This window comes from Micropterus dolomieu, linkage group LG21 (genome assembly GCF_021292245.1).
Source record: "Micropterus dolomieu isolate WLL.071019.BEF.003 ecotype Adirondacks linkage group LG21, ASM2129224v1, whole genome shotgun sequence".
In the NCBI taxonomy this organism is placed as follows: Eukaryota; Metazoa; Chordata; class Actinopteri; order Centrarchiformes; family Centrarchidae; genus Micropterus; species Micropterus dolomieu.
In genome coordinates, this window is record NC_060170.1 from 28,721,946 (window position 1) to 28,749,116 (window position 27,171).

Consider the following 27,171-nt stretch of genomic DNA (forward strand, 5'->3'; position numbering starts at 1 on the left):
GCTGAAAATGTGAACAAGTGCGTTTGTTGTTCTCCTTTTTGGGCCGTGAGTTGTAACTTCACAGTCATGAGTTAACTGCGTGTTGGGAGCTGCACCTTTTAACTCCCCTCCCTCTCTCAGTAGCTCAGACAATCCCTGCTACCTGCATGTACTAATCCATCCTTCAACCATATTCTTTGTCTTCATAACTGTTATCTTTATAATAACAAACAACAGCTGTTTCGCTCATTTCCCGTTTCACATTTCAGGTGTGTTTTCTTGACAAAACGTGGTTTGGAGACCAGCGTCGGGTGACACAGCTGCTGTCAGCTCCTGTAGTGTGTGTGTGTGCGTGTGTGTGTGTGTGTGTGTGTGTGTGTGTGTGTGTGTCCCTGTCACCAATTAGTCACATAGTGTGAACACCACACGACTTCAAGATTGCCGTGATGACGGCAGGTTGTGTGAACTGCACGGCAATCAGCCGACGCTTAAAGTCGTGTGGGCTGCACGAGCCTTTAGTATAACTTGTATAGCACTGCGGTGATGTGTGTGTTTGTAAAGCGGCTGTCTAGTAGTTGGTCTGATGTTTGCTGTATGACACAGTATGAATTTACGAAAGGACTAATAAATATCTATCACCTATAAACGTGCACACCTGATCCCGTTACGGCGGGGGGGCGCCGCCGCCGCCAAGCAAAAGTACTTCTTAAACGACACATCGATGAATCGTTGAAATAATCTATTGACGCTTCGAATACTAAAATCATCGTTAGCTACCGCCCTATATAGCGCATTTGAGGCTTTCAGGAGTTTCAAGCCAATATATTTTGAGCTTGTATGCACTGCAACACTATAATCTAAATATAAATAATACAATGTCCCAGTTGTCTGGAAGAAAATAAAACCCAATGCTTCTAGGTACCATTGACCTGGGTTTCTGCTGCTGGTAAGAGCCTGATGGACACATGTTCCCTGACAGACTCGGGCATGGATAACTTCAAATGTCCAAATGCCAGCCAGCATGGCTATGTTAAAATAATGTCCCCAGGGCACTGTTGTAAAACTTTGCACTGCTCAGCAGGAACAAACAAGAAGCATTCAGTGTCTGTAAAGCATAATATATCCATTCATTATACCAGAAGGCTCAGCAGTTTCAGTCAGCACCTCAGCACCTGACCTGTACCTTAGCTTCATCCAGACCTAATGGGGCAGGCAAACTCTACTATTCTGTCAAAGATACTATTGCAGCATTATGCCTGGCAAATACTATTACTGCAGTTGCAGCCTTCTCTGCAACTGAAAAAGACAACATTGTTCATTGGAAGACGAAGGGGATGAGGCTAACACTTGCTCCCAAATGTAAATCGGGAGGGTAATTTCACACCTGAAGCGTTACACCAACTGCTGTGTGCCAAGTTGCGGTCTTTTGTTCCAATGAGTGATTATGTATCTTTTTTTACAGCCCTCATTGGAGCAGCTGGAAAGAGTGCATATACCAGATTTTAGTGCAAAAGACAGAGTAGCATTCATAGCACTAAACATGTTCTGTTCAGCATGATTTCAGCACCCAGACAGGTGGCAAAGGCGGCAAACACATTTTACACGGCCATAAAGGCAGACATTACTTAAAAAAATGTAACGTCACACCATAGACATTGTGTAGTGTCTGGCCGGGCGCCTGTAGCAGCGTTCTGCCTTGTACAGTATATTTAAACAGCCTAGAAGCCGCTGATGCTTGAGATTTCACAGTGGTAACTGTAGCACGCACTCTAATGTGGCCTCTGACCCCAGTCACAGGAATATAGATCAAGAGAGAGGACATGAGGAGGGGAATAACAGGCTGGAAGACAGAAGGATAAGGTACAGTATTTTAGAATCTCTGATGGATGATAATAGTTCACAGTTTCCATAAATCATGCCCCATCTGACACAAGGATATCCCTCACTTGTCAAAACAACCAGTCTTCAAGACGAACACAAAAGAGATCATTTTGCACAAATACACACAGTATGTGGGACAAACACGTTGACACATATATTCATGGACAAACAAACTGATCTATCACTTCTTTTTTGTACACAACTTCGTTAAAGGAAGGTTTGAATGCAATTTAGTGGAGCCAGGAGGGTGGGGTACGCATTAAGGTTCAAGTCACATCCACAGATGTAGGCGGCAGTGAGTGGCGGAAACAAACAAAACAAAAAAAACTTTCAGGTTTCACACGCAGACAACCACGCAAATATGCACAACAGGAGGTAACACTGTTGGGGTGAACACAGATGAGGCAGGGAGGCGCCACAATGAAGACAGCAGAATACTTTAAGCAGCTATGGCTCTATAAGACTGCATCAGAACCCCTAGTTAAATATATAAAATCTATGAGGCATGAGATCATTTGAAATAGGGAAATATGGGGGGTGGGACCACGGAGGTTTGTTCTGTAGTCCTCATTACTGAATCTATCTCAGTGTGCCTGTCAGTCACCACCTGTCTGTCTGCCTTGTTAAGGGTGCTGGAATCATGAATCTCCCTTAGGAGACAAGCCCACGGAGTATATGGAAGCGCTCCTGGCCAACATATCTTAGCAACTATAAACATATGCCTGACATAAGTATTCCAGTATAAGCCTCATATAAATAAATCCAAACTTACAAGAGGGAACAGCAGCTAAACCAAGCCCTGAGAGACAAGAGATGGAAAAGGCTCAGTGGGTTGTGCTCGGCACCATTTCTCCTTCCTTCCTGCAGGATTTTACAACCAGCAGTAAAAAACCTTTCTTAACTACCCACACCACATTCAGCATGGCAGGAAAAGTAAGGAGAGACAGGGCCAGATAGGCCAGGGAAACGGTAAGGGGAACTAAAACAATCTGCTCTGGGCTTGGTTGTTTCTGTGACCCCTGGAGAAGCACTCTGCTGAGGTCGTTTGTGTGTATGTGTCTGCTACACTGTTTGACTGCAAAAACATTGCAGTCAAACACAGCACCTACTCCTTTAAGACTGAAGAGAGGCTCAGACTAATCTTGTTTGCTTCTCTCTTGCACTATGTGTCATTTATCCAAGTGGGCAGTGGTCATGAAGATTCAGGGGTTAATTGACTCAGTTTTTTCTCACGGTCAATAATCATCAATAATCTACTCAAGAACTAGATGCTGACCACTCGGATGCCAGACCAGACCGTCAATCCAAGGACTGGAATGTCTAGTCCTGGCTACATGAAGGCTACAACTAAGCCATGGACACACTCTTGGAAAATTGAACCTTCAAAGAGGGGCTTATGAATCCCATTTCTGACAAAAGAAGAGATGGAATTAGTGGGATTTAGGGGCGTCAGCACGAGGCAGGGTGGTATTAGTGGTGCTCTTCACACGTTTCCATCCAGGCTGGATCGCAGCCCCCCTTTAGAACACACTAGCAGCGAATGTCACAACATACAACACTGCATTGGATGGAGACAGCTGCAGGGTCTGATGACTGGGCTGAAACTATACCCGGCCCACTGGAACAAATCCAGTGTGGAGTTATAAAGGAATGTAAGAACTGCGGTTTTGGCAACTGTACTCTGATAAATGTTGTGAAAGAGAGAAAAGTATGCATGTTTTTCAGGCCATATGCTGAAGGGATATGTCTCTAGTGCCACTTATTCAAAACATGTTTTAGCCATCTTATGTCTGAAACACTGGTATATGCAAGACTGAGAACATAATACAGAAGCTTAACCAATGAAAAGAATAGAGCTGCAGAAGACTGTTCCACCTCAAAGAACAAGGAAATGTGTTCCTATTGATGTGGTCCATCAAGTCAGGTCCGCTTTATTCTCTCTAGAGGCACCCAGAGGCAGGCACCTCCTGAGCCCTGAGAGCAGCTGACCACACCCCTGGAACAATGACCTCAATAAACTCAAACATAGCTCCATTTGCTCGAACAGAAGCACTGGGGGGTAAAGGAAAGCTGTAGCAAATCAGAAATGAGTGCTCTGAGGCTTGGAGGAAAACATTACAAATGGACTGCTCTACACATAAATCAATCTTTGCATTTACCACTTGCTATCCAAAAATCCATCTCCACACTCTCAGTAAAATGTGCAGGTTCCATGAATGAGGATTAATGAGAGCAGGATGGCCCAGTCACAATTGTCTCTGTTGTTTTTCCTGATGTATCTTGACAGTGGACTCCCAAGAGTGCCTTACTGGGCATTTACCTACAGCATGTGTGTACTGCGGACCACTGCGTCACAATAAGAGTAAGGGAGGCCTTGCATTCCAGGAAGCTCTTCTTTCTGTCCTCCATCTCTGTCCAGCTCTCCCAATGGGAGGTGGTGGACTGGGATTAACAGAGCAAATAAAGCACATAAATTTTAGCTGTATTGCTGAGTCACCACGTAAGCCCCTCCTTACCTGACCCAATCCCCCGCCCCACCCCTATCTTTTTATGCCCCAGGAGGATAGGCCAGGGGGCTGGCCAAGCAGCCGCATCCCGTTCCACTCGGCATGCTGGGCCGTAAATACTGCGCAGCATCAGGAACAGCAGGTGCTATCACTCCCTATCATTAATTATCCCTGCTGCATCACTCTAGGGTCTAACTCAAAATCTCTATCTCCTGCACCATCTTATTCTTTAGCCTCCAACCCTTTCCCATTTTCTCTTACTTTCTCAAATTCCAAATATCTTAAATTCTATCAATGCCATTTTTTTCTCCTTAATATCTACCCATCTATTTCCTTATTTCCTACAATCCTACCATCTAGTCCCATCTATGTGTCTCAATCTTTGTCCAGTACTCTCAGCTTCTCCCAGGTGATTCCCTCCCCCACTGACAGCCTCGTCCGCTTTCTTCTCTGTTCAGATGTGTGTCTTCTAGCACTTCTCTTCACATTCTGATGGGTTTTCCCCTGCTGTAAATGTATTCCAAAACTGCTATGATGCTGCCAGCCAGGAGACGTCACAGGGACTGATGGAGCGCTAGGGGGAGAGATAGTCCCCCCCCCCACACTGGAGAGCTCATAAATAATACCGAGTCAAAGAGAAAAAGCAGCACGAGAAACTCTACGAGATGAAAAGCCAATGAACATGGTCAGAGATGTAACAGTGCGCCTGCTGAGGGTAAAAGTCCAAGCTCCCAGTGAGTCTGGCCACAGAAACATGAGCAGGGCATCCTGTCTCTCTCAGGTGAGAAAGCTTCATGTCAACTGTGTGGAACCCACAAAAACATCTGGCACAACCACAAAAACAAACAGCCGCTTCCTTCTGACTTTGTCACACCGCCACAAGTTGTGAGCAATTCTGCTCAAGATTACATAGGGTGATGATGACCTATAAACACATTTGGCACTAAAAAAAGAAGCATGAAATGTTTTTCAGCTGTTTCAAAAGAAATTCATGGTGCATGGATGAAATGCAATGTCTGATCCAGATAAGTTTAAGTCATAGAAACTTGCCAAGCCACTGGAGTCCATAATTCATGTCCAAACCACTTTGCACACAAAAACAGTGTCTCTGTTATCCAGTGTCTTAAAATTTAACAATCTCACTCTTCATTCTCTGAATGCAACCTGGTGGCTTTATTCATTTCAGTGCACTTTTAGGCATGCTGCCATTTCTTACCTGAAGCGAGTTAGCTTTCCCTAAGGAAAGGCACTGTCCATATTTCCGTTCCTATTTCGTTCCTCTAATATAACATGGCCACAGAGAACTGCAGTGGCCACTGCTGTACACCCACCCTACCCCACTTATGCTATCAGGCACAGCAAGAGCCATGTAGCATTCCTGAACCTCACAAACACAAAGTATAAGTGTCTCTTTACTTTAAAAGGAAATGGGCTACCAATTGTTGCACTTGGCTTTTAAGTCAATCAAAAAAGCTATCTCTAAAGAAAACACTGATTATCACTGGGCAGACGGTCTTATCTAACCCTTATCAGAAACCCGTGCGTATAGCAGCCTTTAGTCATGTCTCACCTTCTACATTTGAACATTGTGTAATAGAAACTTTTTCTGAATCGGCTCAGGTGGTCAATGCCACCAAAATTGCAGGAAAAGAAAGGTAATCACACAAAGCCCCTGGGAAAAATATTTTACTCTCACTTTCCAGAACAGATAAGCTATCTGCCAGCAACATTAAGGGAATTGCTCTCTCTTCTCTTCAACATCACACATTTGGAATTTTGATTCATTAGTGTAATCCATTACGAAGAGGTGGACAGGACACTCAGCCGGAATCAATTTGATTCTCCTACACTTTCTATTGATTCCCATCACACTACAAGTGGAGTAAAGAGGCAGATTGAAAAGCTGATAAACAAGAAGCCGGAATGGAGACATTCAAGGATCTTTTGTGACATTACAGTGTGTGCAATTTCTAAGGAAAGCATTGCGATCTAAAGAAATTGCAATAGCTGTTTTTATTCCAGTGCCCTGCCTGCTGCATTCAATATCTTATTCAGAGGGCATCATTGGCAATGGACCAGAGTTCAGGGTGAAGATACAATGTCATACACACACAATGTGGATGGCAAGTAATTTAAAATATTGTACACTGCCTGGTGTTTTGTGCTCCAAGTGCTTGTGTTCACATATATGCATCTAGCACCCACCATCACCAACAGGTTAATTGATCAACATCACATAAAACAAGGCAACCATTTTCCAACCATCTTCATGAGAGCCACCAAAATGAGTGCTCCGGTGTGCTCACCTTGGTAAAAATCTATGATGAAATAGAATCTACATATGAAGGACAGTCTTACTTTTATAATTTTTTCAGGTTCAGCACATATGAGTGCAATGTGGTTGGGAATCAATTCCTGCAGTGAGGAAAGGCTTTTAGTCCTCAAAGGGGGGTCTCGTGGATGATTCTGGCAGATAGACTGCACAGCTGTAGAAATCATTGTGGCGTGCTCACAGCTTTTATTTTTTCTGTTGATAATTCAACATTAAGAAGCCTGGTTTGATAATTTACTTTCATCTCATCTTTCAGGATGCGATTATCCACATTAATGACACTTGATCTGGCACGACATATGAAATTAATTTATAAAAAAAAGAGAGAGAGAGAAGGCAAAGAGATAGCAAAATTACTGAGATCAAATTTCCACTACTACCAGCGCCAGTAATAGTGGTTACACTACTTCTGGTACTGGTAACTAGTGCTCTTTGTACTGGGTAGTTAATAAAGACAGAACATCATCATCATGTCTCAGATGAGAATGCAGAAATATCTGGGCCATGAGGGGAAAAAATCCAGCAAATTTCAATGCTGCAGTGGCCTAAAAAAGTATTTTTTGTAATAGAAAGTTTAAAATGTTGCAAAAGAGTTGATAGAGGGAGAAACATAGTTGCTCATCATTTCTATTTCTGTCTTTGACACTAGACCAGTGCAAAGCCCCCTTCCGCAAAAGAAGGCTGCTTCTTGTCAGACAAGTGCCCCCTGCTGGTAAAAATCCTAACCATAGGCATTCTAGTGCTACCAATTTTTTATAGACCCCAGATGATTTTCAGATATTTTCCATGTTGTAATACTCCAAGGCTGAAAATGGAGCAATACGAGAATGCATTCCGAATACAAATGTTTCTAAGAAAACGTATGTCAAATCCTGGACACAAGAAACCACAACAGATGTTACAGTGATCTTAAAGATTCCTTTAAAATATGTAGGTGTTGAAGGGGGGGTGCCAGTTTATTCTTGAAACTTTTAGGGACAAAACTGGCTGATTTGCAATGTTTTTACTTTCTACATTTAATTCACAGTGTATTCGGACAGAGGCCACATGATTCAACACTGTTTAAGCCCACAACTCCAGATATTCACTGTTACATCGCTGATGTCTTGATTAGTCCAGATAAAGAATGGAGCCTGTTTGATGTTGTTAAGCGGTGAAGAACATATTTGTACATAAAACGCAAGCAAGAGTATAAAATATTAACATAGCAACACGTTTTATATACCAGGCTGTGCACTATTAATATATCGTATATTATAGGTTGTATACAGAGCAATGCACAACAGCTGATTGATGTCTGTCTCATTAGCATTTATACGGACTGAAATAGAAAATGTACACATAGCAAGAAAGATCCAAGTGGAAATGCAACAGAAAACTTATCGTTATAGACTCTTATTTGCAGCTCAGTACAGTTCTGTTCTGGTTCTTACTATCTATAGGTTCTGCCATGTGTAGTAAACGAATAGAAAGAGCAGCAGTCTGTCACCGAGCCCCTCTTTTCAACTTGTGATCTACCAGCGTAATTTATCGCCATAATTGGGGGTAAAAATATCAGACGACTCACCTTCTTCCGGGGCTGCCATTTCATCATATTTGTAAACCAAAATTGAACAGCATTAAGATATTATATGAGAATGGAATGTAGATTCAAAGAAATCCAGAGCGTAAGTCATGCTGCCTCTCGACTTCCCTCAGTTTTGCAGCAGATTTTCTCCAAGAAGCGATGCATGGTGATGTGCGAGTCTCAGCTTTGCGGCAATTTTTGGGGAGACAGCACAGTCAACACAAATCATACACCGGTTAAATCCACAGTTGAGCTCGGTGAATAAATCAGAGACACATGGTGTCGACTGACAATGTTTGGGGGAAAAAGGTTCCCGTGCGTAAATCCAAAGTATGAGTCCGTTATGAACCCACTCCCTCCTCTTTCGGCACGCAGGATCAGCGCCTCCAGGACCAATCCGGACTGTGTGCAAGGAAAAATTAATTCTTAAACTTTTTCGAAACGAAGTCGTCTCTATAAGTAGGCTGGCCTATAGGTCCGGTGCTCTTCGATCCAGAGAAAACGATAGGAAAAAGAAACGTGTGCCAAAATGCAGAAATATTAATCACAGTGGTCAAATCGGGTTTTCCAGAGGCCGAAACACACTTTTGGAAGTATTCGTGGAGAAACAGTCAAGCAAAGCACGGTGGAGGCAGCGCGACAAGCAAGGAGATTACTTTCAGGGGGAGGAGGAGGTACAACAACAAAAAAAATCCCTGGAATTTCTGTGAGGAGCTGGAAGGATATCCTGATCCCTGCAACAGCAACAAACTGGACTACAGCTCTCAGATGACTTCCTTCCCTGCGCTCCTCCAGCATAGCAGTTAGCAGACTTGGAGCAGTGGAGCTGAGGAAGCAGAAGGTAGCAGGGTCATAGCGCCGCCGGGTACAGATTTGCCCAGAAGAGCGCTTTACCATTTACGCACTCAACTGACTGGACAGGAAGCAGGCTGTGGTTTAGTTTGTTGCACAATAACACTTTACCAGGTACTAAACCTCTAAATAGTCTCTTTAGCCATGTGCCCCAATACTGTGCTGCTATGCTGTACAGTACAGGATACTATAACATATGGTTGAATTTAAAGATGACCATAATTCAAGGTGTGACAGGACCTAATAAATGAGCATGCTTTAAGTAATCTCCAGTCCCGCCATTGTATTTTTTACCATGACATCCCATAACAATTTGTTTTGCTAAAATTGTTGTATGCTTTCCTCCTAAAATGCCTACAGCATCACTAAAGACCTTTAATACAATTACACTGCAAACGTGTCTGTAGACCCTGTAATGCTGGACACAAGCTCATCACAGTTTAAAGGGTGTTAATGAGCTAAGGAGATTCAAATAACATAAAACTCCAAGGCTGTAGCGACTTGCTGCCTTTATCTCTGTCAGTAGAGGCTACAGTCCTTGATTATTTTCGTGGGAATAGAAAATTTTATTCTTGCATAAAAGGCATGATTCACAAAGGATGGAGAGCCTTGGATGATGGAGAGAATTAAAGCTCTGTTCATGTACACTTTCTCCGTTTCCTCCTTCTGAGAGCAGCTGTCACATGTAGTATACTGTGCAATATTTTACTGCACACAGCCATCAGATGCATGACAGGATTTTTGTTTGCCATTATCTGGCCAGAGTTAGTAAATATCTGCGGCTTTCCGAAGCTTAAAAAAAGGACTTTTTAATCATTAATTGTGGAAGTGGGCTGAATAAAATTAAAAACAGAGGACATGGTTATTCTGGTAAGAAACCTCTCACCACAATCACTGCCACAGTCACAGAATGAAAACAATTTTTACAGCTTGTTGAACAGCTATCAGATCTACTGGTTCTGAACCCAGATGCTGCAGCACAAAACCAGAATAGTCATCACTGGATATGTGACAGCAATTAATACAGTAACTACATTATTGTTCATTCATGAATGATCTCAAAGTTAAAGAAAGGCGAATTAAAGAGATGGTCGATACTGAAGTGAGGTGAAATCAGTTTAAACAATAAGCTTGTGATTTAAATTGGTTTATGTAATGGACTCTATGGAGCTGTGAGTTGGTCAATAAGATGGTGTCTCCTCAGGGTCAGCGGGGTCTGCAATGCACCTAAGGGTCACTCTGATAACAAAAGACAAGTAGGAGGAGGGGGGCAAGCTGACATATGGCCTTATGGACGAACTCCTGCTGTGCACGGGGAGTCCATGAGACACTTGGTAATCCACATGGATGAACACGAACAAAATGCTTGACACTACCTCCACAGCCACAGCTGGCACCCAAACAGACCAACACTTTGAGGTCAAGCACTGTGATCAAAGCACACTTTTGTAGAAAAGGGGGGGGGGGGGGGGGGGGGGGGGGGGGGGGGGGGGGGGGGTTGTGTGCTTATGTGTTAGAGTATCTACATTTTCATAATAGATCACTTTTATTCCTATGGCCAGCTAGCGACTGACTCCTGATGGCTCTGTGCTATATCCAATACAGAAACACAGCACTAAGATACTATTTACATGCATGTTCTCTTTCAAGCACACACACACTCACTCAGACACTGAAGTCCAACCATCTAAAGCAGGTTTACACAAGAGGTTGTTTCATAAAAGGCATGTTTGATGATCAATCAAAGGCCACTTCAGTGTGCTGTTCAGCAATAGTCTGTTCGTAGTGAAGCCTGTCATCTGGCATCTTCATACAGAAGCAGGCTCCCTGTGCGTGCCTCTGCTTTCCCAATCAGAGCCGCACAGGAAATAAGACTCCAGCCTTCAGAGGGAAACAAAAACCCCCTCTTTCATTTTCCACAACTTGGAGCCGTTTAAAAGTTTGTGCTTCCTTTTCTTGTTCTTGCCAATCATGCCCTCAAAAATGTCTCCTCTGTATGTTCTGATCGGGGGCTGGTTTCATAAAGATGAGTTAGACTGGTCTATAGATATAAGATTTGCTCTTAAACAAATGTGACTTGCCCAAAAATTAAGACTGACTCATGTTAAACATAAAATGTCCATCACCATACTGCAGCCTGTCTCAGAACTAAGTGAGGTGTTTCCAATGTCACAGTCACAGATTATTACTTGCAACTGACAAAAACTTGGGAAACTTTATGTGGTTTGCTAACAATAATCGTGACTGAGCAATGTGAAGGGTAATAGTTTTTAGAGGTACCAGTAACCCTTTAGGAATGCTAGGGTCATTGCTTCACTTAAACACAACATTCCTCTAGTAAAATGTCCCTGTAACTGTTACATTTTTCCATAAGGCAAACATTTTCTGCTGGAATGAACATAGGTTAGTAGCTTAAAGTTGTGGCTCAGTCAACCACATTTTCAGTTTAGAGTCTTAATTTGCCTACACATAGCAAATCAGTTCCATTAAAGATGTTCACAAATTAGACAGACATTAAACTTCACTGGTTCCACAAAGCTAACTGAAATCTATCTGATGAAACCATCTGATGCCGGCTAACACAGTTTTGTACACAGCTGAACATTTGCCTGCATGTATCCGTCTGCTTTCCTGTTTATTAGTCCAAATGGTGTAAAAAGTGCATCAGCCATGTGGTAGTAAACAGGAGGCTGTTGAGGGGAAAAAATGAAAACTGTCAGAAAGGTTTTTAAAAACCCTGCAGAGGAGCAAAACTACAATAGCTCTCCTGAATGTCTGAGGGTAATTTATTTTCACACAGACTCTCGCTCTTAAGTCACGACACTGGAGTGCCACTGTGTCCTATCTGTCCCCCGTTTGAATAAACAGCGGCCTTTTAATTACAAGGGCTGGAGTTTCAAGGCAATAAATTCCACAGCAAGAGCACAGAGATATGTAGCGATATGCAAGCACCGTGTGACAATACACACACATGCAATACTGAAGAACAGATGTTACAAAAACCATCTACAAAATGCAAGATTCATAAAGGGGCTTGAAAACTCATTTATTATATTTACAGCAAGGAAATTTATAACATTAGAATATAATTTACATGTTTGACAGATTACTTCCACAGTAAGACATGGCAGATGGATGAATCTGTTTTGAAATGCTTAACAACATTATAATAATAAAAGTGTTAAATAGCAATGACACGCACGCACTCTGTTGTGCCGTACATCACTGAAAACAAATAACCCCCATCAGCATTCATTCACTCACCTCTTTTACAGTGCTCTATTCTTAGATGATGTTGTGTCAGACTTGAGCCTGCTGTGGACTATGTGAGATGGGTGTGCATGAGGGGGGGGCGGGTGTGCATGTATGTGCGTGTGTGTGTGTGTGTGTGTAAGTACATGCATGCGTGTGTCTTACTTGGAGCTTGGTGTTGATTAAGTGTCTGGAGCCTGAGGGGGGATAACGAGAGCCTCTAATTAATGAGCCTGTGCATATCTCAGAGTCACAGGGTCCTATCTGCAGAGAACCACTCCACACACACACCCCCATACAACACACGCACACACAGACTCGCACACCTCAGTGCACCGTGGGGATCTTTCCCCACACTGCACAGCATTTTCTCCAGGGAAGCCCAGCTGGGAGTGTGTCACTCTGGCTGCTGTCCCTGATAAGTGTCCTCTAATAGGGATGGATGGGGGTTAGGGAGCCCCGCTATGAGAAGGTCACACGCACTGACCACCCAGCGTGCCCCGAGCAAAGGCTGATGTTACGGGCCTTGAAAACCATTTCATATCGTATTTGTTTGCTGGGTCCTGCCCACGGGGAGCAGAATGGTTCATCTCGAGAGTAGACTCATGGCAGAACAGAGTGAAGGCAAAACACCCACTCACTCACACCAGGATGAATCAGTCTGGTCAGTGTTCGGCTGGAGGCATCACTACTCACTATGCAGTTTAATAAACAGTTCAAAGAATGTTTTCTGGAGAGTAAAGAATACACATTTTTTGTACAAATGTCTTTCTTCATTGGTCTTACTTCTTATTTCGATGTCACATCACACTCAACAACAATGGAAATACCGAGAAGCACAAATTCAAATGAAGTCAGGTTGCAGTGGGGGGCATACGGGTGGAACAGGGGCAAAACATTCACTCACCAATGCTGGGTTCAGTACTGGTGGCGGCTAGCAAATACAAGTGGCAGTTATTTCTTAGTGGGATGTTTCTGCACTCGCGATTTCTACTAGTTGGAATAGGAGTGGGGGCCACGGTGGTGCAGTGGTTAGCACTGTCGCCTCACAGCAAGAAGGTCGTCCTGTACGCAGGATAAGCGGTTGATGATGGATGGATGGATGGAATAGGAGTTTCCACAAGAGATGTCCGTTGATACACTGTACGTGTCTGAATGCGTATTAAACATCTCTAAATGTTAAAAACTAAATGTGGCAGTGTAACATTAAATCACCTCTTCACATTTTTTTAAACCCTGCTTTAAGGCCAATTTATACTTCTACGTCGAGTAGGAGTAGTAAGTGCAGTCCTAAGCATTAAGATTAGTTGGTGTCTGCGTCACTCTGCAACTACACAGCCAAACACTAGTTGGAGGTTGGGTTTCAATGTTCCAATGTGTTGAGCTTCTTCTTTGTTGCTACTACAAACAGTGACAAAAGTGAGCAGATCATCTTTGAGTTGGAGCTGATCGATGTTGAACAGCAGTTACTTTTACTGAAATTACTAACACAGATACGGTGTGTACTTAATTCTGCTTAATTATGTCCCATTTATCTGTCTATCTGCTAGTAAGCATAAAATTTTTTTAATATCTACTTTGAGTAACATTTTGTGGAAAGGTAGACCATAAGCCAAGCAAATACTGAAGCCTGAGCCACCATTTTGCGATTTGTGGGGTGAGTTAAATTTTCATTCAGGTCCTGGACTGTGAGGAATAGAAGCAAAAATATTATTTTGTGGAATCCTTGGATCCACACCCCATTTCAAATCCACCATACCTACAAATGTCGTTCAGTTTTTACCAGTTTTGCTGTAACATATTTCAAAGAGCCTTGCAATGAGTAAGCAATAAAAACAAGTATTAATGACACACAATGAAAGGATGGTATAAAAACTGTAATACAAAAACAGAAAAAGATTTGTGGCTCCTACAACCCCAACTGAGTGCTAATAACAAGACAAATCTGCCAGGTCTCATGTGTGAGTTGGAGTAATTTGCGGGTTAAAGCAAGGTGGGAGTAAGTCACACATATCCAAGTCACAAGCAAGTCTCAAGTCTTAACTTTCAAGTCTCAAGCAAGTCACTGTGATGAAAGTCAAGCAAGCCATTGCTTGGGTCATGCAAGTTACAAGTCAAGTCATTTGAAATTCTTAGGAATTCTGTTTTGTTTAAACCGTTCTAGAGAGATGGCAATTCAACTATATGATCATTTTGGAAGATGCAGTGAGTGTTTCTGTTCTAACTATATTGAACTATACACAAAGGTGTTTCTATTATTTAGTCTACTATTGGCTTCAATGATTATTAAAATGGGGTAGAAAAATAGAGTAATAGAACCCTTATTCAGGGTATACCCAAAGTTAATTGAATGCAGTTCTTGAACCATTTAGAGTTAACGCATGGTTTTGGGGCTTCTCTGAAAGATAACATAAATGTCTAACCCAAAAGTCAGAATCACTGTAAATTCTACTAGAATTGATTAATATAAGTTTAAATACACTAAAAGTAATATATTTTTCGTTTCAATGCAGACAACTAGCCTTACCTAATCCAATTTTAAATTTTATACCAATACCATGAAAAATGAATATTTTACACAGGTTTTTCTAAGGATTTGTGTTAGCGTATTTTTTACAAAAACAACACTGTCCCTTGGCGGCAAGGGGCTACTGCTGCATCTCGCCATAGATTGACGCCGATGTGTCTTTTTCGCTGGTAGATCATGAACTTCCTACTTAAAGCTGGATATCATTATTTTCAGAATTTTATTGGCTACACAAAGTGCCTGTCATCGGCACAATTGGTCGCAGTTGGCTCGGCTTACACACGAAATAATAGGGGCCGGCCCTTCCTTACAGAGCGGGCTCTCGTTGGCTGTTGTAGGCTGTGAAAGGGACATGTGAGCTCCTTTTGGGTCGAATTAGCTGTCATTCGAAAGGTCAGAGTTCAGCGGCCTATTTGAATACAAGATATCGCAACTATTACGGTTATAATGACATATTAGCCATGTCTGCCAGGCAAATATGAAATGATGCAGCAGCAGTCCCTGGGGATTTATTGATGGAATAATGTGGTTGGACTAAATGTTTTTACTGGATTGGATCGTCTGGACCTTTGACAAAATAACAAGACCATTTTTGTTGGAAAATAATCAATCGGTGGATTAAGTTACTGTGAGGCTTCATAGGTGAGTCGCGTCAATTTTGATTGTACAGGTTGGTCTGACAGAGGCGCTGATTGTACCCGCTGTTGTGATTCTATCTTGAAATGGTTTGCATTGGTCGAATCACAAGGATTTCAGCTTTCAAACGATGTATAGCAGTTGTGGGCACATAACAAGAGCTGTCATCAGGACCTGTTACTAGCATGAATGTTAAGACTTTGTTTTCACATAAAGCTTAAACTTAAAGCTAGCTTTCTATGCGTTCGACCGGCCTATAAGTTAAGTTAGCTAAAAAGCCTTTCTTTATGGGTTCTGTAGAGACGAATGAAGTTGGATGTTGTGGTGGTCGTGTCACTGATTTCTGAGCTGCAGACCCTGCACTCCGCTGTTCTTTTCTTCCTACCGTCATCGACAACATAATCCTTGAATGTCTGTGTAGTACTACACATAACAGTCTTTTTCTACGCCGCTGGTTACGTAGATCCGGACCGCTAACGTTATGTTAAGCACACATGGTTGCAAGATTATGCGCAAATGCTGGAATGAGCAAATGCAAGTATTTATTTTAAAAATCATTTTCAAGTCATCTGTCTCAAGTCTAAGTCAAGTCTCAAGTCATGAACACCAAGTCAAAGTCAAGTCGAGTCTTTTGCCTGTTTTAGTCAAGCAAGTCTCAAGACTTAAAATTTGCGACTCAAGTCTGAATCAAGTCATGTGACTTGAATCCCCGACCTCTGGGTTAAAAGGTATAAACATTGTTTACATCTACATAAAAGAACAAAACATTTTACTGAGGCTCCTGGACTATAAATGTTTTCATTGTATCCTGATGAACCCAAAAGCTCATCTCTAGTCCCAAAGAGAAAACATAAACACCCTTATTTGTATTCTGTAGTGTGAAATGTGCGATAATGAAAATGATATCGAAGGCTCTCTTTCTTTTGAGACATTTTAGTGTTTAATCAATGATTCTTCACACAGCGTTATAAAGACATATGATTATGATCTTTCTATTCTCTTTAAGTCCCATCCCCTAATTTTCTCATCTTTCGTTTTCTTTTCCCAATTACACTAATGAACAAGGGCTTGTTTATCCCCCTGGAGTCACTCAACAGTAGATCTGTGTGAAGGCATTATGCTAAGAGAGGGACCTTTGCTTTAGAGATGTGTTAAATAATTCAATGATCTTGGACATGGATGAAACAGGCTCCAGCATATTGTTTAAATCAGGACGGCAGTTAAATAGGCGCTGGGGTTTGACGTCTGTGGCAGGATCAATAATAACAGCGTTGCCACATACTCCGACGCATGAGACAGAGATCCTGTGTGGTCCTCCTCAAGTCTATATACTAAACATAGGGATGGAGCAGGACAATGAATTCAAATGTGTTTGTGTCTATCTGCTTCCACGAATACAAATACACACACACACACATAAAAACACACAAAACCGTGCTGTGGTCAGACCCACCCATCTCTAGTCCCTCATTTTGAAAACCCCAAAACCAAACTCATGCCTCTCTTTTTCAATTACCTTTCTTCCCACCATCGTCACCACACCAAATCTATCTAAATTCTCCCACAGTCCCTTTTTTCCTTTCTCTCTCATATCAAATGTATCCATGTGTTACCATCACAAACACACACCCACACACATGCACACTCAGTCACAAACCACAATCTGGTAATCATAATAAGCACATTAAAGCATTAAAGCCACATTTTATGACTGATGATCTCTTGAACAGACTACAATTAATAGCAAATAAGTGCGCAAATATTTAACTACTTCTAAGATCCTCTGTAGCTTCTCGTTTGGTTACTGTGGCTGTTAAAATGCAGATTTATAATGGTTAAGCATGGCTGAGCCAAAGTCAGACCAGATACTGTGGCTTTTGCTTCAACAAAACTGTTTTTTCTTTAATGATCAGGCTATAATACCTTAATACTTAAGGCTTATTATGCCAATGACAGCTCATCCTTCCCTTACTAATCTATCCCTGTGAGAGCACATCAAATGTGAATTAACCCTTCTGAAGTGGAGAGGGAGAAGTTATGCACAAAAGGATTCAGTAATGGCTCCATCCCTTTGCAGAGTAAGAAAGGAAAAGTAACAGAGCACAAAGATGTGGTATTGAGTACAGTACAGACTGCAGCATTGGGCCAGCTGCTCCATCGGGTACCTGTAGTTTCTGGTCACTGTTGTGAAGGGATTAGGCCAGTCCACTCCTTAAATCACACTGACTTCAGATCAAAGGGGTTAAAGCAGGATTAGGATTATTCTACCTTGGTAGAACATGTGTTAATCCCTTAAATTAGCCATGTAACACAGACCGGCCTCTCTTTCATCTCAACACCTGACTTATGGGTTGGAATACAGAGAGCTCAGTTACAGGAAAGTGGCGCTGTTGTTACCCCACCAGAATGAGTTGTCCTCCCTCACCCTGACCACTCTGATAAAAGGCTCTGCTCTAATGTATCAGCAAGATGACTTCATTTGCATGCATCCGGTGTTTTGAGAGTGGCTGAGTCAAACAGCTGTGCTCCCTGCTTCCTTTGAAACAAGGGTTACGTAAAGAACACTTTATGATTTGCGATATTAACAGGTGGCTCACAGGGTATCCTCGGGCAAGGTGCAACGAATACTTAGCCAGAAATCAAACAGGCCTGTGCTATTGATACACATCATGTAGAGGCTCATGAGCTGATGCAGCAGAAGCAGGGGGGTTGACTCCACTGCAAGGACAGGAACACTCCAGTCCTTTCCTATCAAGCTCTTCAACACATGCTGTCTCTCACCCCCACCAGCTTCCTCCCCTGCTGTCAAACCTCCTTGTCATCGGTTTGACTTTTCTACTCCAATCATCTTCATCCCACTCCAGCTCAGCTTCCTGTCAGCTAAGAGTCCGCAATGAAACTGTTTAAGTGCGCTGGGAAAAAACAGCTATAGCGTAAATCTAGGACTGTCAGTTCACCTGTCAGAACGCTAAAGACAGCTAATTAGCATTTTTGACAATGGGGGGAGTTGCAGTGGTGGCAAAGCTGCTTCCCACAGAGCTCATGTCTGCTGCCACAGTAACCAGTTTGGCCAGTGGGTTTGCCCCAGTCCGAGTCTCCAGTCCCGGGCTAGACCCTGCCATCTGGCTGGCCTGGTAACAGCCGGTCCCTCTCCCCTGCCGGCCTGCGGAAGACAGGAAGACAACCCAAGGAAGGTCAGGCCACACTAGGATGGCCAGGAAAAGAAAGAGAGAGAGAGTGGATATAATCCTGATGATAGAAGAGGAGTGACAGATAAACTAATGGATGAGAGAGAAAGTATGAGAAGGACTATAAGAGACAGAAAGGACACACTTCCTTTAAGCTGTCACCCTCAGCGTGACTCAATGACTGATGAATCCTTCAGTCTTTGCCTCCACAGTGTGTGTGAGTGTGTATGTAAGAGAGAGTGTACTGTATGTGAGCACGCATGAATACAATCCCGCTTTTCTCAAACACATCATGACAGCTCACAGCCGGAACGAAAGCTTCATTTACCCACAATTCAGCAGTAATTCGCAGAGCCACAGCAGGACTTCCAGTATAGATGACCATTTGGAAGGTCATTAGAAATGCAGTTAGAAAAGCACTCACAACAGGTTTCCTTTTCAGGCTACGATGTGAACAGTAACGTCATTACATTTACATTACTATGACAGTGTAAAGAACATGAATGAGCTTAATCTTGAATCATTCTCGAAATAAGGTGGAGAAAAAATTGAGAATCACACCACCGGATGAGCTTGTTCCATCCGAGCATGATATAATTCTCTTCATCTTAAATCCCAGTTCTTTTGTTCATTCGTGCAACGCTGGAGAGCATGAAGCACACAGAAATGGATTAATCTGGTGTGGGTTGAGAATTTAAAACATGTTTTTTTAATGTGTTAAATACTGTGAAAAACCAGTACTTTCTGACTTTTTAAATAGCATTACATAATCTTATTTTCTGTATTTTGTCTGAAGTTTCTGTGCTCTACAAAGGAATGGCTTCAGAATACTTGATAATTCATTATTTCATATTAATGCACAAAATGTTTAATTGTTACATTTTGATTAGGGCTAAATGGTCTAATACTCACACAAATACTTAGCAGAGGTCTCTGAAGTGGAAAATCAAATGCAGCCTTAAACAAAGCTGGATTTTCATTGGAAATTCATTAGAAAATTGTCAGAAACTTGCTTCCAAATCTTAAGGGAACATGTTCAGGGTCGAAACAAATTGAATGTGTTTGCCCTTCCAGTGTCTTCTTCATTGAAAAGTTGACCTTCACATGTCTGACAGCTGAGGAAGAATTCATACCTGATACACTTACCTGATATTGTCTGAGTAAATGCAAATTTAAGCGTGAAGTCACAGTGTAGCTCAGAGGAGCAAACATCAGCAATTTTCAGAGTAGGTTAGTCTCTCTCTGACCCTCATTCTTTCTCCACTCTTAGTCTCTTCATCTCTGTCTCACAGTCTCCTTCCCCCTCCCCGGGCCAGCCTGGACTTCTCTGTCCTTCATCCTCATTCTATTTCATGCCTCGTCCTTCTCTTGCTCAGTCCTCATCCATCACCACCCGCATCCCTTCGCTTCCCCCACCCCCCTCCAGTATCCAGCGTGGCCAGATACAGATACAGCCTTCACTGGGCCTCGGTGCTGACACACTCCTTTGTGACTCATCACTTCATCGGACTCCATTTGGCATTCACAACATCTCCATCACCATTAAACTTAAACACATCAGAAAAGCTGTGACTCCAATCAACCATATTTTATTTTCTAACTATGTCATGCCCCTTTGTCACAGCACAGAAATGTGTGGCAACTCATAACTGAAGGAGATATTAAGATGCATGCAGTGGTACTTAATGTGACAATGGCTTATTTGCTGGATTTATTATTAGCTGAACTGAATCACTTCTTGGGACATGGAGTTGAATCATGATCAAGTGCTACTCACAGGTGTCAGTTTTGCTATAAAGTCGATTTTGCACACATCTTATTGGACAATTCAGTACAGCAGGAAGACATTGCATTGCATTGTTGCAGGGGTTGAGCTGGCTTCATCTGTGTGTTTTGATGCAACGCTATTGTCGATCTAAACATGTTCTTACTTGGAAAACAGGCTGTCTTTAAATCTTTAAAACTTTAATCATGAAATTTTTTGGATCAGATTTTGAGTTCACAGGTGCCGGAAAACATGAATACTAAGAGACCAGGTTTCAGGGCAACCAAAAGCCCAGTGGAGCCCATCTACTGCCCTTCCCTGTAAACAGGCTTCGCCTCCAGACTATTTGATGTGGTTGGAGAAAAAGGCCAAGGGATGATGTAATGCTGGCGAAAGCTGAGTTTGAGAGATGTGGAGTTTCCATGTTGCGTCCCAACTGCAGCTTCCCACACCCCCAGCACCTCTCATAGGGGCTGGGCATCCCTAAAAACTCCCCCTGAGGAGCACAACAGATGTGTAGATGCTCTGTGTGCATCAATCATCCATTGTCTTTCATCACGCTCACTGCACAGTGTGTGGTCCGTGTGGAGATAAGAAAAATTACGTAATGCACAAGAGCAAACAACTATAATCCCAAACTTTGTAAACTATATACTATATATAGCAAGAACTGTCACAAAGATACTAAATCATCAAGAAAGTTCTCAAAGGACAGTCTGTAAATGTTTCATGTGTATATTTTCATAATGGTATAATACATATACAGTATAATGAATAAAACAGAAAAAATCCATAAGACCAGAAAATCTACCTCCCTAGTTACCACTCAAGATCTGATAATTCATGGGAAGGCACAGTTTAGCATCAGGATTTGAGCATTTACACTGCTTAGCTAAAATTACCAGTGTGAAAATGATTGTCTGGGCTCCACAGCCCACACTGACTAAAGAAAACACACGAGTAGCGTGCATTAAGACTGGATTATGTGCTCATTAATATTGAGACAAAATGTATTAACACTTAGGGATGAAGTGAAAGCTATGATAACTGGCGTCACAGCTTAAATTGAGAGGTGCAATGTTCTTTTTCACCTTCCACTTAGGAAGAGTGCTCCACAACAGGCGGAGCAGAAGTGGTGCTTCAGGCGCGATTACTACAGTAAATGGCATCTCAACAAGAAGTGGATTTAGGAATAAAAAGTGGATTTTCATATCATCAACTGTATTCACTATTCAAGCATTTCTGTTCAGTTGGCTTTATCAGAAAACCTCTGAACCGAAGAGAGATGTGAGTTGCATGGAGGTAGAAAGGGGGGGCAAGGTGATGCTTTCACACAAACATTAAAAATGTCTGCCACACTGAAATATGAGAATGCAAACTTCTCAAATCTGACAAGTGAATCTTGGCTGTAAAAGCTTTCAGTGTGAAGTAGTTAGCCTTCATCAATCTGTACCGATTATTATCGAGGCATAAAGGGCTGCCTCTGAGCATGAAATTTGTGACTGCTTGGATGACTCTTTGGAAACAGTCTGGACATCTTGGACATGACTGTACTTATGTGGAGGGCTGAAGTTAACGAAAAAATCTATGATACAGTTCATAGCTGTTTAAAGGGGGAAAAATTTTCTGTGGTTTGTTGATGGATACCCTGACAACACTGCCAGGTTACATTTGTATCTGTGTTGGTGTCTTAGTGCAAATACATGTCAATGTCCATCTGCACATACAGTAATGTGCAAAAGTTTTAGGTGTTTTTTGGTGTGGAAGATATGCTGTAAAGTAAGAATGCCTTCAAAAATAGACATGCTAAGAGTTTACATTTATCAATTAACATAATGCAAAATGAATGAACAGGAGAAAATCGCATCAATATTTGCCTTTAAAAGAGCATCAATTCATCTAGCTACACATGCGCATAGTTTTTGAAGGAACTCAACAGGTAGGTTGGCCCAAACATCTTGGAGGACTACCCTCAGTTTTTCTGTGGATTTATGCAGCCTCAGTTGCTTCTCTCTCTTCATGTAATCCCAGACTCCACGATGGCGAGATTAGGGCTTTGTGAGGGCCATACCATCACTTCAAGGACTTCTTGTTCTTCTTTACTCTGAAGATAGTTCTTAATGAATTTCGCTGTATGTTTGGGGTCATTGTCATGCTGCAGAATAGATTTGGGGCCAATGAGATGCCTCCCTGATGGTATTGATTGATGAATAGGTATCTGTCTGTACTTCTCAGTCAAATATATCAGATTTTCACTCCTAAGTCCAGAGCACCTCCTGACATTTAATGCACCCCAGTTCCTGTGTTTCATTCTTACTTTACAGCATTTTTTCAAACCTGTCAGTGCCACTTTATGTATGCCATTATTACCTAAAGTTTGGTTTCAGTGCACCAGAGGTGGAGTTGCATCGGAGGCTTCTTGCTATGCAGATCCACACAGTCCTCTAAAGAGGATAACTGGCTTTGCAGCACTATCAGCCAATCCAGATGGTATACAGGGCAGCTTTGACAGTCCAGAACAAGCTCTCCAGCTGCTCTGCCACCCCCAAATCTCCCTGACCTAAATCTGCTTCTCCAAAGCAGAGAAGAAAGCTGAAGACTGGACACCTTCAAATTTCACATTTTACACAGTGTAATTAATACTCTCTTTGACCAAGCTTGAATATAAAACTGTATGAAACAATTAGAAATTATCCTGATGTTGAAATGCTGTGTTACCACATTTGATGAATGGATTAGTTCATCAACTTACTAATTTACTATAAATGTTATTGATAATATGAGCCTCCTCCACTTGATACATGATAGCATGTAACAAAGAGAATTTAGTTTTTGTTCTTTTTACATAAATCAATTTAAAATTGTTCACACTCACATGGTTACCTACATCCACACCTTCCTCCTCCCTCACAGTGTGAGAACCATCCTTAAGGTCAATGTGCAGCTCTACTACAGTAGTTTGGTGCTTTATTAAAAACTTTGATGATGCTACTGATCTCATCCAGTTTTTAAAGACTGAGCTTCAGGGTTCTGGAGCACTTCATAAATGTCTACTTCTTCATCTTCTTCAAACTTCTGGCTAACTAAATGCACTGCGCCAAATGCGTGTGCTGCCCTCTGCAAGAGGCAAAATATATACGATAAAAATAATATATATGATATATACTACTACAAATTAGTAATTTGTGCACACAAATTATTAAACTAAAAACATGAATTATTAAACACACACATTTTGTTCTCCATGACATTTTCACAGACTATGTAATAAACAACTCCATGCAATTAAATGTCTCAGTGCTCCATTTGCCCACAGTCAATGTCTATAGATCACAAACTGTTATTTTTTTTTTTTTTTAAATACATTTTTCAAGACAAATTAAATTGTTTGCTTGATTTTGTAAATAAACAAAATATACTTTTAAAGGACACCATATTAACCAAATGTAGCTTTAAAGTTCAGGTCTGTTATTGGTGAAAAATGCTAATTAAATTCTTTAAATATACCTGACTCCTGATGTAACACTACCATATTTGTGCTCAGAGGGCAGCATTTTAATTTGAGTTGTGTTTAAATAATGTTTTAAAAAAAACTACAAATAACCCCGTCAAGGAGAATGCAGAGCAAGCATGTCAAGATATATTAGAAACCTCCATCTTAGCAGTACTGCCATCTGACAAACACATGCCTGGCATGGAGCCCTGAGGAGAAGGAAAGACAACAGATGCCATCCAAAGCACACCAGCCCTCCTCTTTGAGCCTGGCAAGGATAAATAAAAAAAACAAGCGCACCCCAGGGGAATAAACCTAAACCGTGCTTCAACGAGTTAGCCATGGTTTAACCCAAATCTCTACACACAGGCCCAAACGCTCACTGTACACAAGTCATTTCGGCGCTTCGGTATCATCACAAACAAATATTGGAAGATAGTATTTGGTGTTTTCTGTCAGCTGCCTCCTCGCCCACAGAGCCAAAAGCAGGTTTCTGAGAGCACTATTAAGAGGGACTACAAGGGAACTTCAAAGCTGTATCAGCACCGTTTGGTGGGTGGAGACTGTGTAAATTAAACCTTATGTTGTCGTTAGGTCACTGCACAAAGTTGAAAAGGTAAAAACATTTTCAAGTATATTGGATATACTTTTCATAGTATCATTTACAAGTTTAGTCTAATATTTGACTGACTGAACAAGAGGCCAAACAAACAGAGATGTATGAGATTGGAAAAGATTCCACTGAGAGAGATATGATATGCTGCCTTGATTGTTATTGTGCACACTTAATTAAATGGCTCTTTATAAGAGGTGTAATATTCCCTTTCAAAATGATCTGGTCTTGAAACAAAATAGTATTTTGGGATGCCAGCATCAGCACCTCCACCAGAAAACAGGCAGTTTTCAACTAAAAAACACAAACATCATCTTGGCAGCTGAAAATCATTTTAACACCCACCCCCCACTGAAATGTGGAGTACTTTCAAATTGGAAATAGTGAGAAACAGAACAGCTTCATTCAACTGCTGCAATTCTGTGAAAATTAAGAGAAGTGCAATTACCACCCCAATAGCCAGTTCAATAGCCACAATCACACAGTCCTGGCGGTCACTTCTCAAATGAAACTGCCTATGGAAGTTCACATCTGCAATGACAAGACAGATGAAGCAAGGAGGGTAATTTTTAAAAGCCCCGTGGGCTGACATAAGGCAGTTAATACACGATGGTGGATTAAAACCACCGTTGGAGAAACTCTATAGAAGTGTTTGACAGTGGCATCTGGACTAATATTGATCAGTTATTGACTGCTGCCCCCTCCCCACCGTTTTTTTCACAGCCGTTCAAAGCACTGGTTATAATTGCACACAGTGGAGTGGAACAATACAAGGCACACTGACAACTCAAAAGGACGTCAACAAACACACAGACCTCCATTGCAAATACATACACTGTTTATCCAGCTATATACAAATACTGCGCATACCTACAAGAGTGCATACAGATGAAACTGAAAGTAATGTGTTTACAGCAGTGGGAGCACCAGCAGTTCTCCTACCACTGGATCACCATCATCAATGGTCCACATCAACTAACCTTTCTACAAAACCCTCTCAAGACAGATGGAGATTGAGCAGGCACACTACTGCAAATAAAGTGCTTTCTCAGTGGATGGTTCAAAGCACACACACAGTGCCTCCTGCTGGGTAGCAGCTGAAACCCCTCCCTGGTGTGCCAGCCTCACAGAACAGAGAGAAAGACAGAGCTACCCAGGAACAAGCATGCCTTTCACATAACGATTCATGTATCTGTTCTGCAAGTTAATATTGTGAACCAAAGAAGGAAATGTAATGTAGCTACAGCAGGCACTGCCCCACATATCTCCCGCTCTGTCTCACTCAATCTTGTCCTCTTCCTCTCCACCAGGACCCTCACATACGTACACTGGAGCTTTCATACTTCGCTGTCGGCGCACTCACTGCTCACCTCTCAGGCACAAGGTTTTTCAACAGGGGACCAAAGCTCACCAAATGGCGCGTGAAATAAAATAGTGACACACGCCCCAATGAAACCTAATAAGACATCACATTACAGAGATGAGAAACTATATCATTACCATGGCAACTGTGAGGAGCACAGCCAGAGGGCTGGCTGGGTGACGAGAAAAGAAAGGGTGGAGGAGAAAAGGATGGAGAAAGGCGAACAGGAAAAAGGAGATTTGTAAAGAAATATGTATGAATGAAGAAACTGATAGAATAGAGAGAAAGGATATTGACGGACCCTCTGAGTGAAGTGTATGAAAGACAGCATTAGCAGCCAGTCTCTTCTGTCTGCGCGGTCACATGATAATGCTCCAGTTCACTATTTCCCCTTGACATTGTCAACGTAAACCACTAATTAGTGCAGAGCATAATTCCACTAATAAACCACTGCCATTATCAAGCAAGCTCCTGATGAGTGGCAGGATTAATTGGCGTGCTAAACTGAGATGACCCCCTCAATGGAGCTCTCACTGGACCAAAAGCTAGGACTTTACATGTGAGCAAATGTCAAAGTAAGAGAGAAAAGTGACGGATCCTTTCCATCTTATCTGTATTTTAGTAATTGGACCGTGTTCATGAGGCACTGAAACATTAAAAACCCCCATCTGTGCTCCCGACATTTGCTTCATTCATTATCTTATTCAAATGTGTCAAGAATAGTGTTTAAAAGACAGCACTGAGCAGGATTCTGGTGTGCTGAAACTGCAGTAATGTAGTATAATTTTGTGCACGCTGCCCGTGAAGAAACGCCGACTGAGCTGTATGAAATCCCAGTCTTTCAGTGGCAGCTGCAAGCAGTCTGGGGGAGCGAGGGGGCTTCAGTGTGGATGGTGTAATTTCAAGCATCTGGAGCAGCACGCAGCACTACGCCGCCTACGGCCCACCAGATCACAGTGGCATTGCCAACACAGAAACCACAACCATGTTTATTTCTAAAACAGCTGGTAAAGGAACAGGAGGCTGGATAAGGTAGCCAAGTCATTCAGAGGCTGAACAATAAGCGGAAAAGGGCATGTGAGAATCGGTGTGAAATAAACAAGTTAAAGAGAGTAAAAAGGGCTGTGGAGCTGCTAGCAAACACACTGAGGTAAGTCATTGCAGTTACTGTACAGGAAGCCAAATACAATGGGAGAGTTTGTGGAAGAGGAGGAAA

At 42.0% G+C, this 27,171-nt stretch overlaps 1 protein-coding gene across 3 annotated transcripts in view; it reads right to left on the minus strand.

Moving 5' to 3' along the window:
* The window catches only part of LOC123961053 (tetratricopeptide repeat protein 28-like), a 168,209-nt gene that overhangs the window by 108,449 nt on the left and 32,589 nt on the right, over positions 1 to 27,171 (minus strand). Inside the window, exon 1 of one of the 3 annotated variants that reach the window (XM_046036156.1) lies at positions 8,267 to 9,015. The exons of the other annotated variants lie outside the window; for them this stretch is intronic. Within the exon in view, the coding sequence (XP_045892112.1) occupies positions 8,267 to 8,293 (27 nt within the window). The 5' untranslated portion in view covers positions 8,294 to 9,015. Of the gene's footprint in view, positions 1 to 8,266; positions 9,016 to 27,171 lie in introns of those variants that run through there. 3 annotated transcript variants of the gene reach the window in all.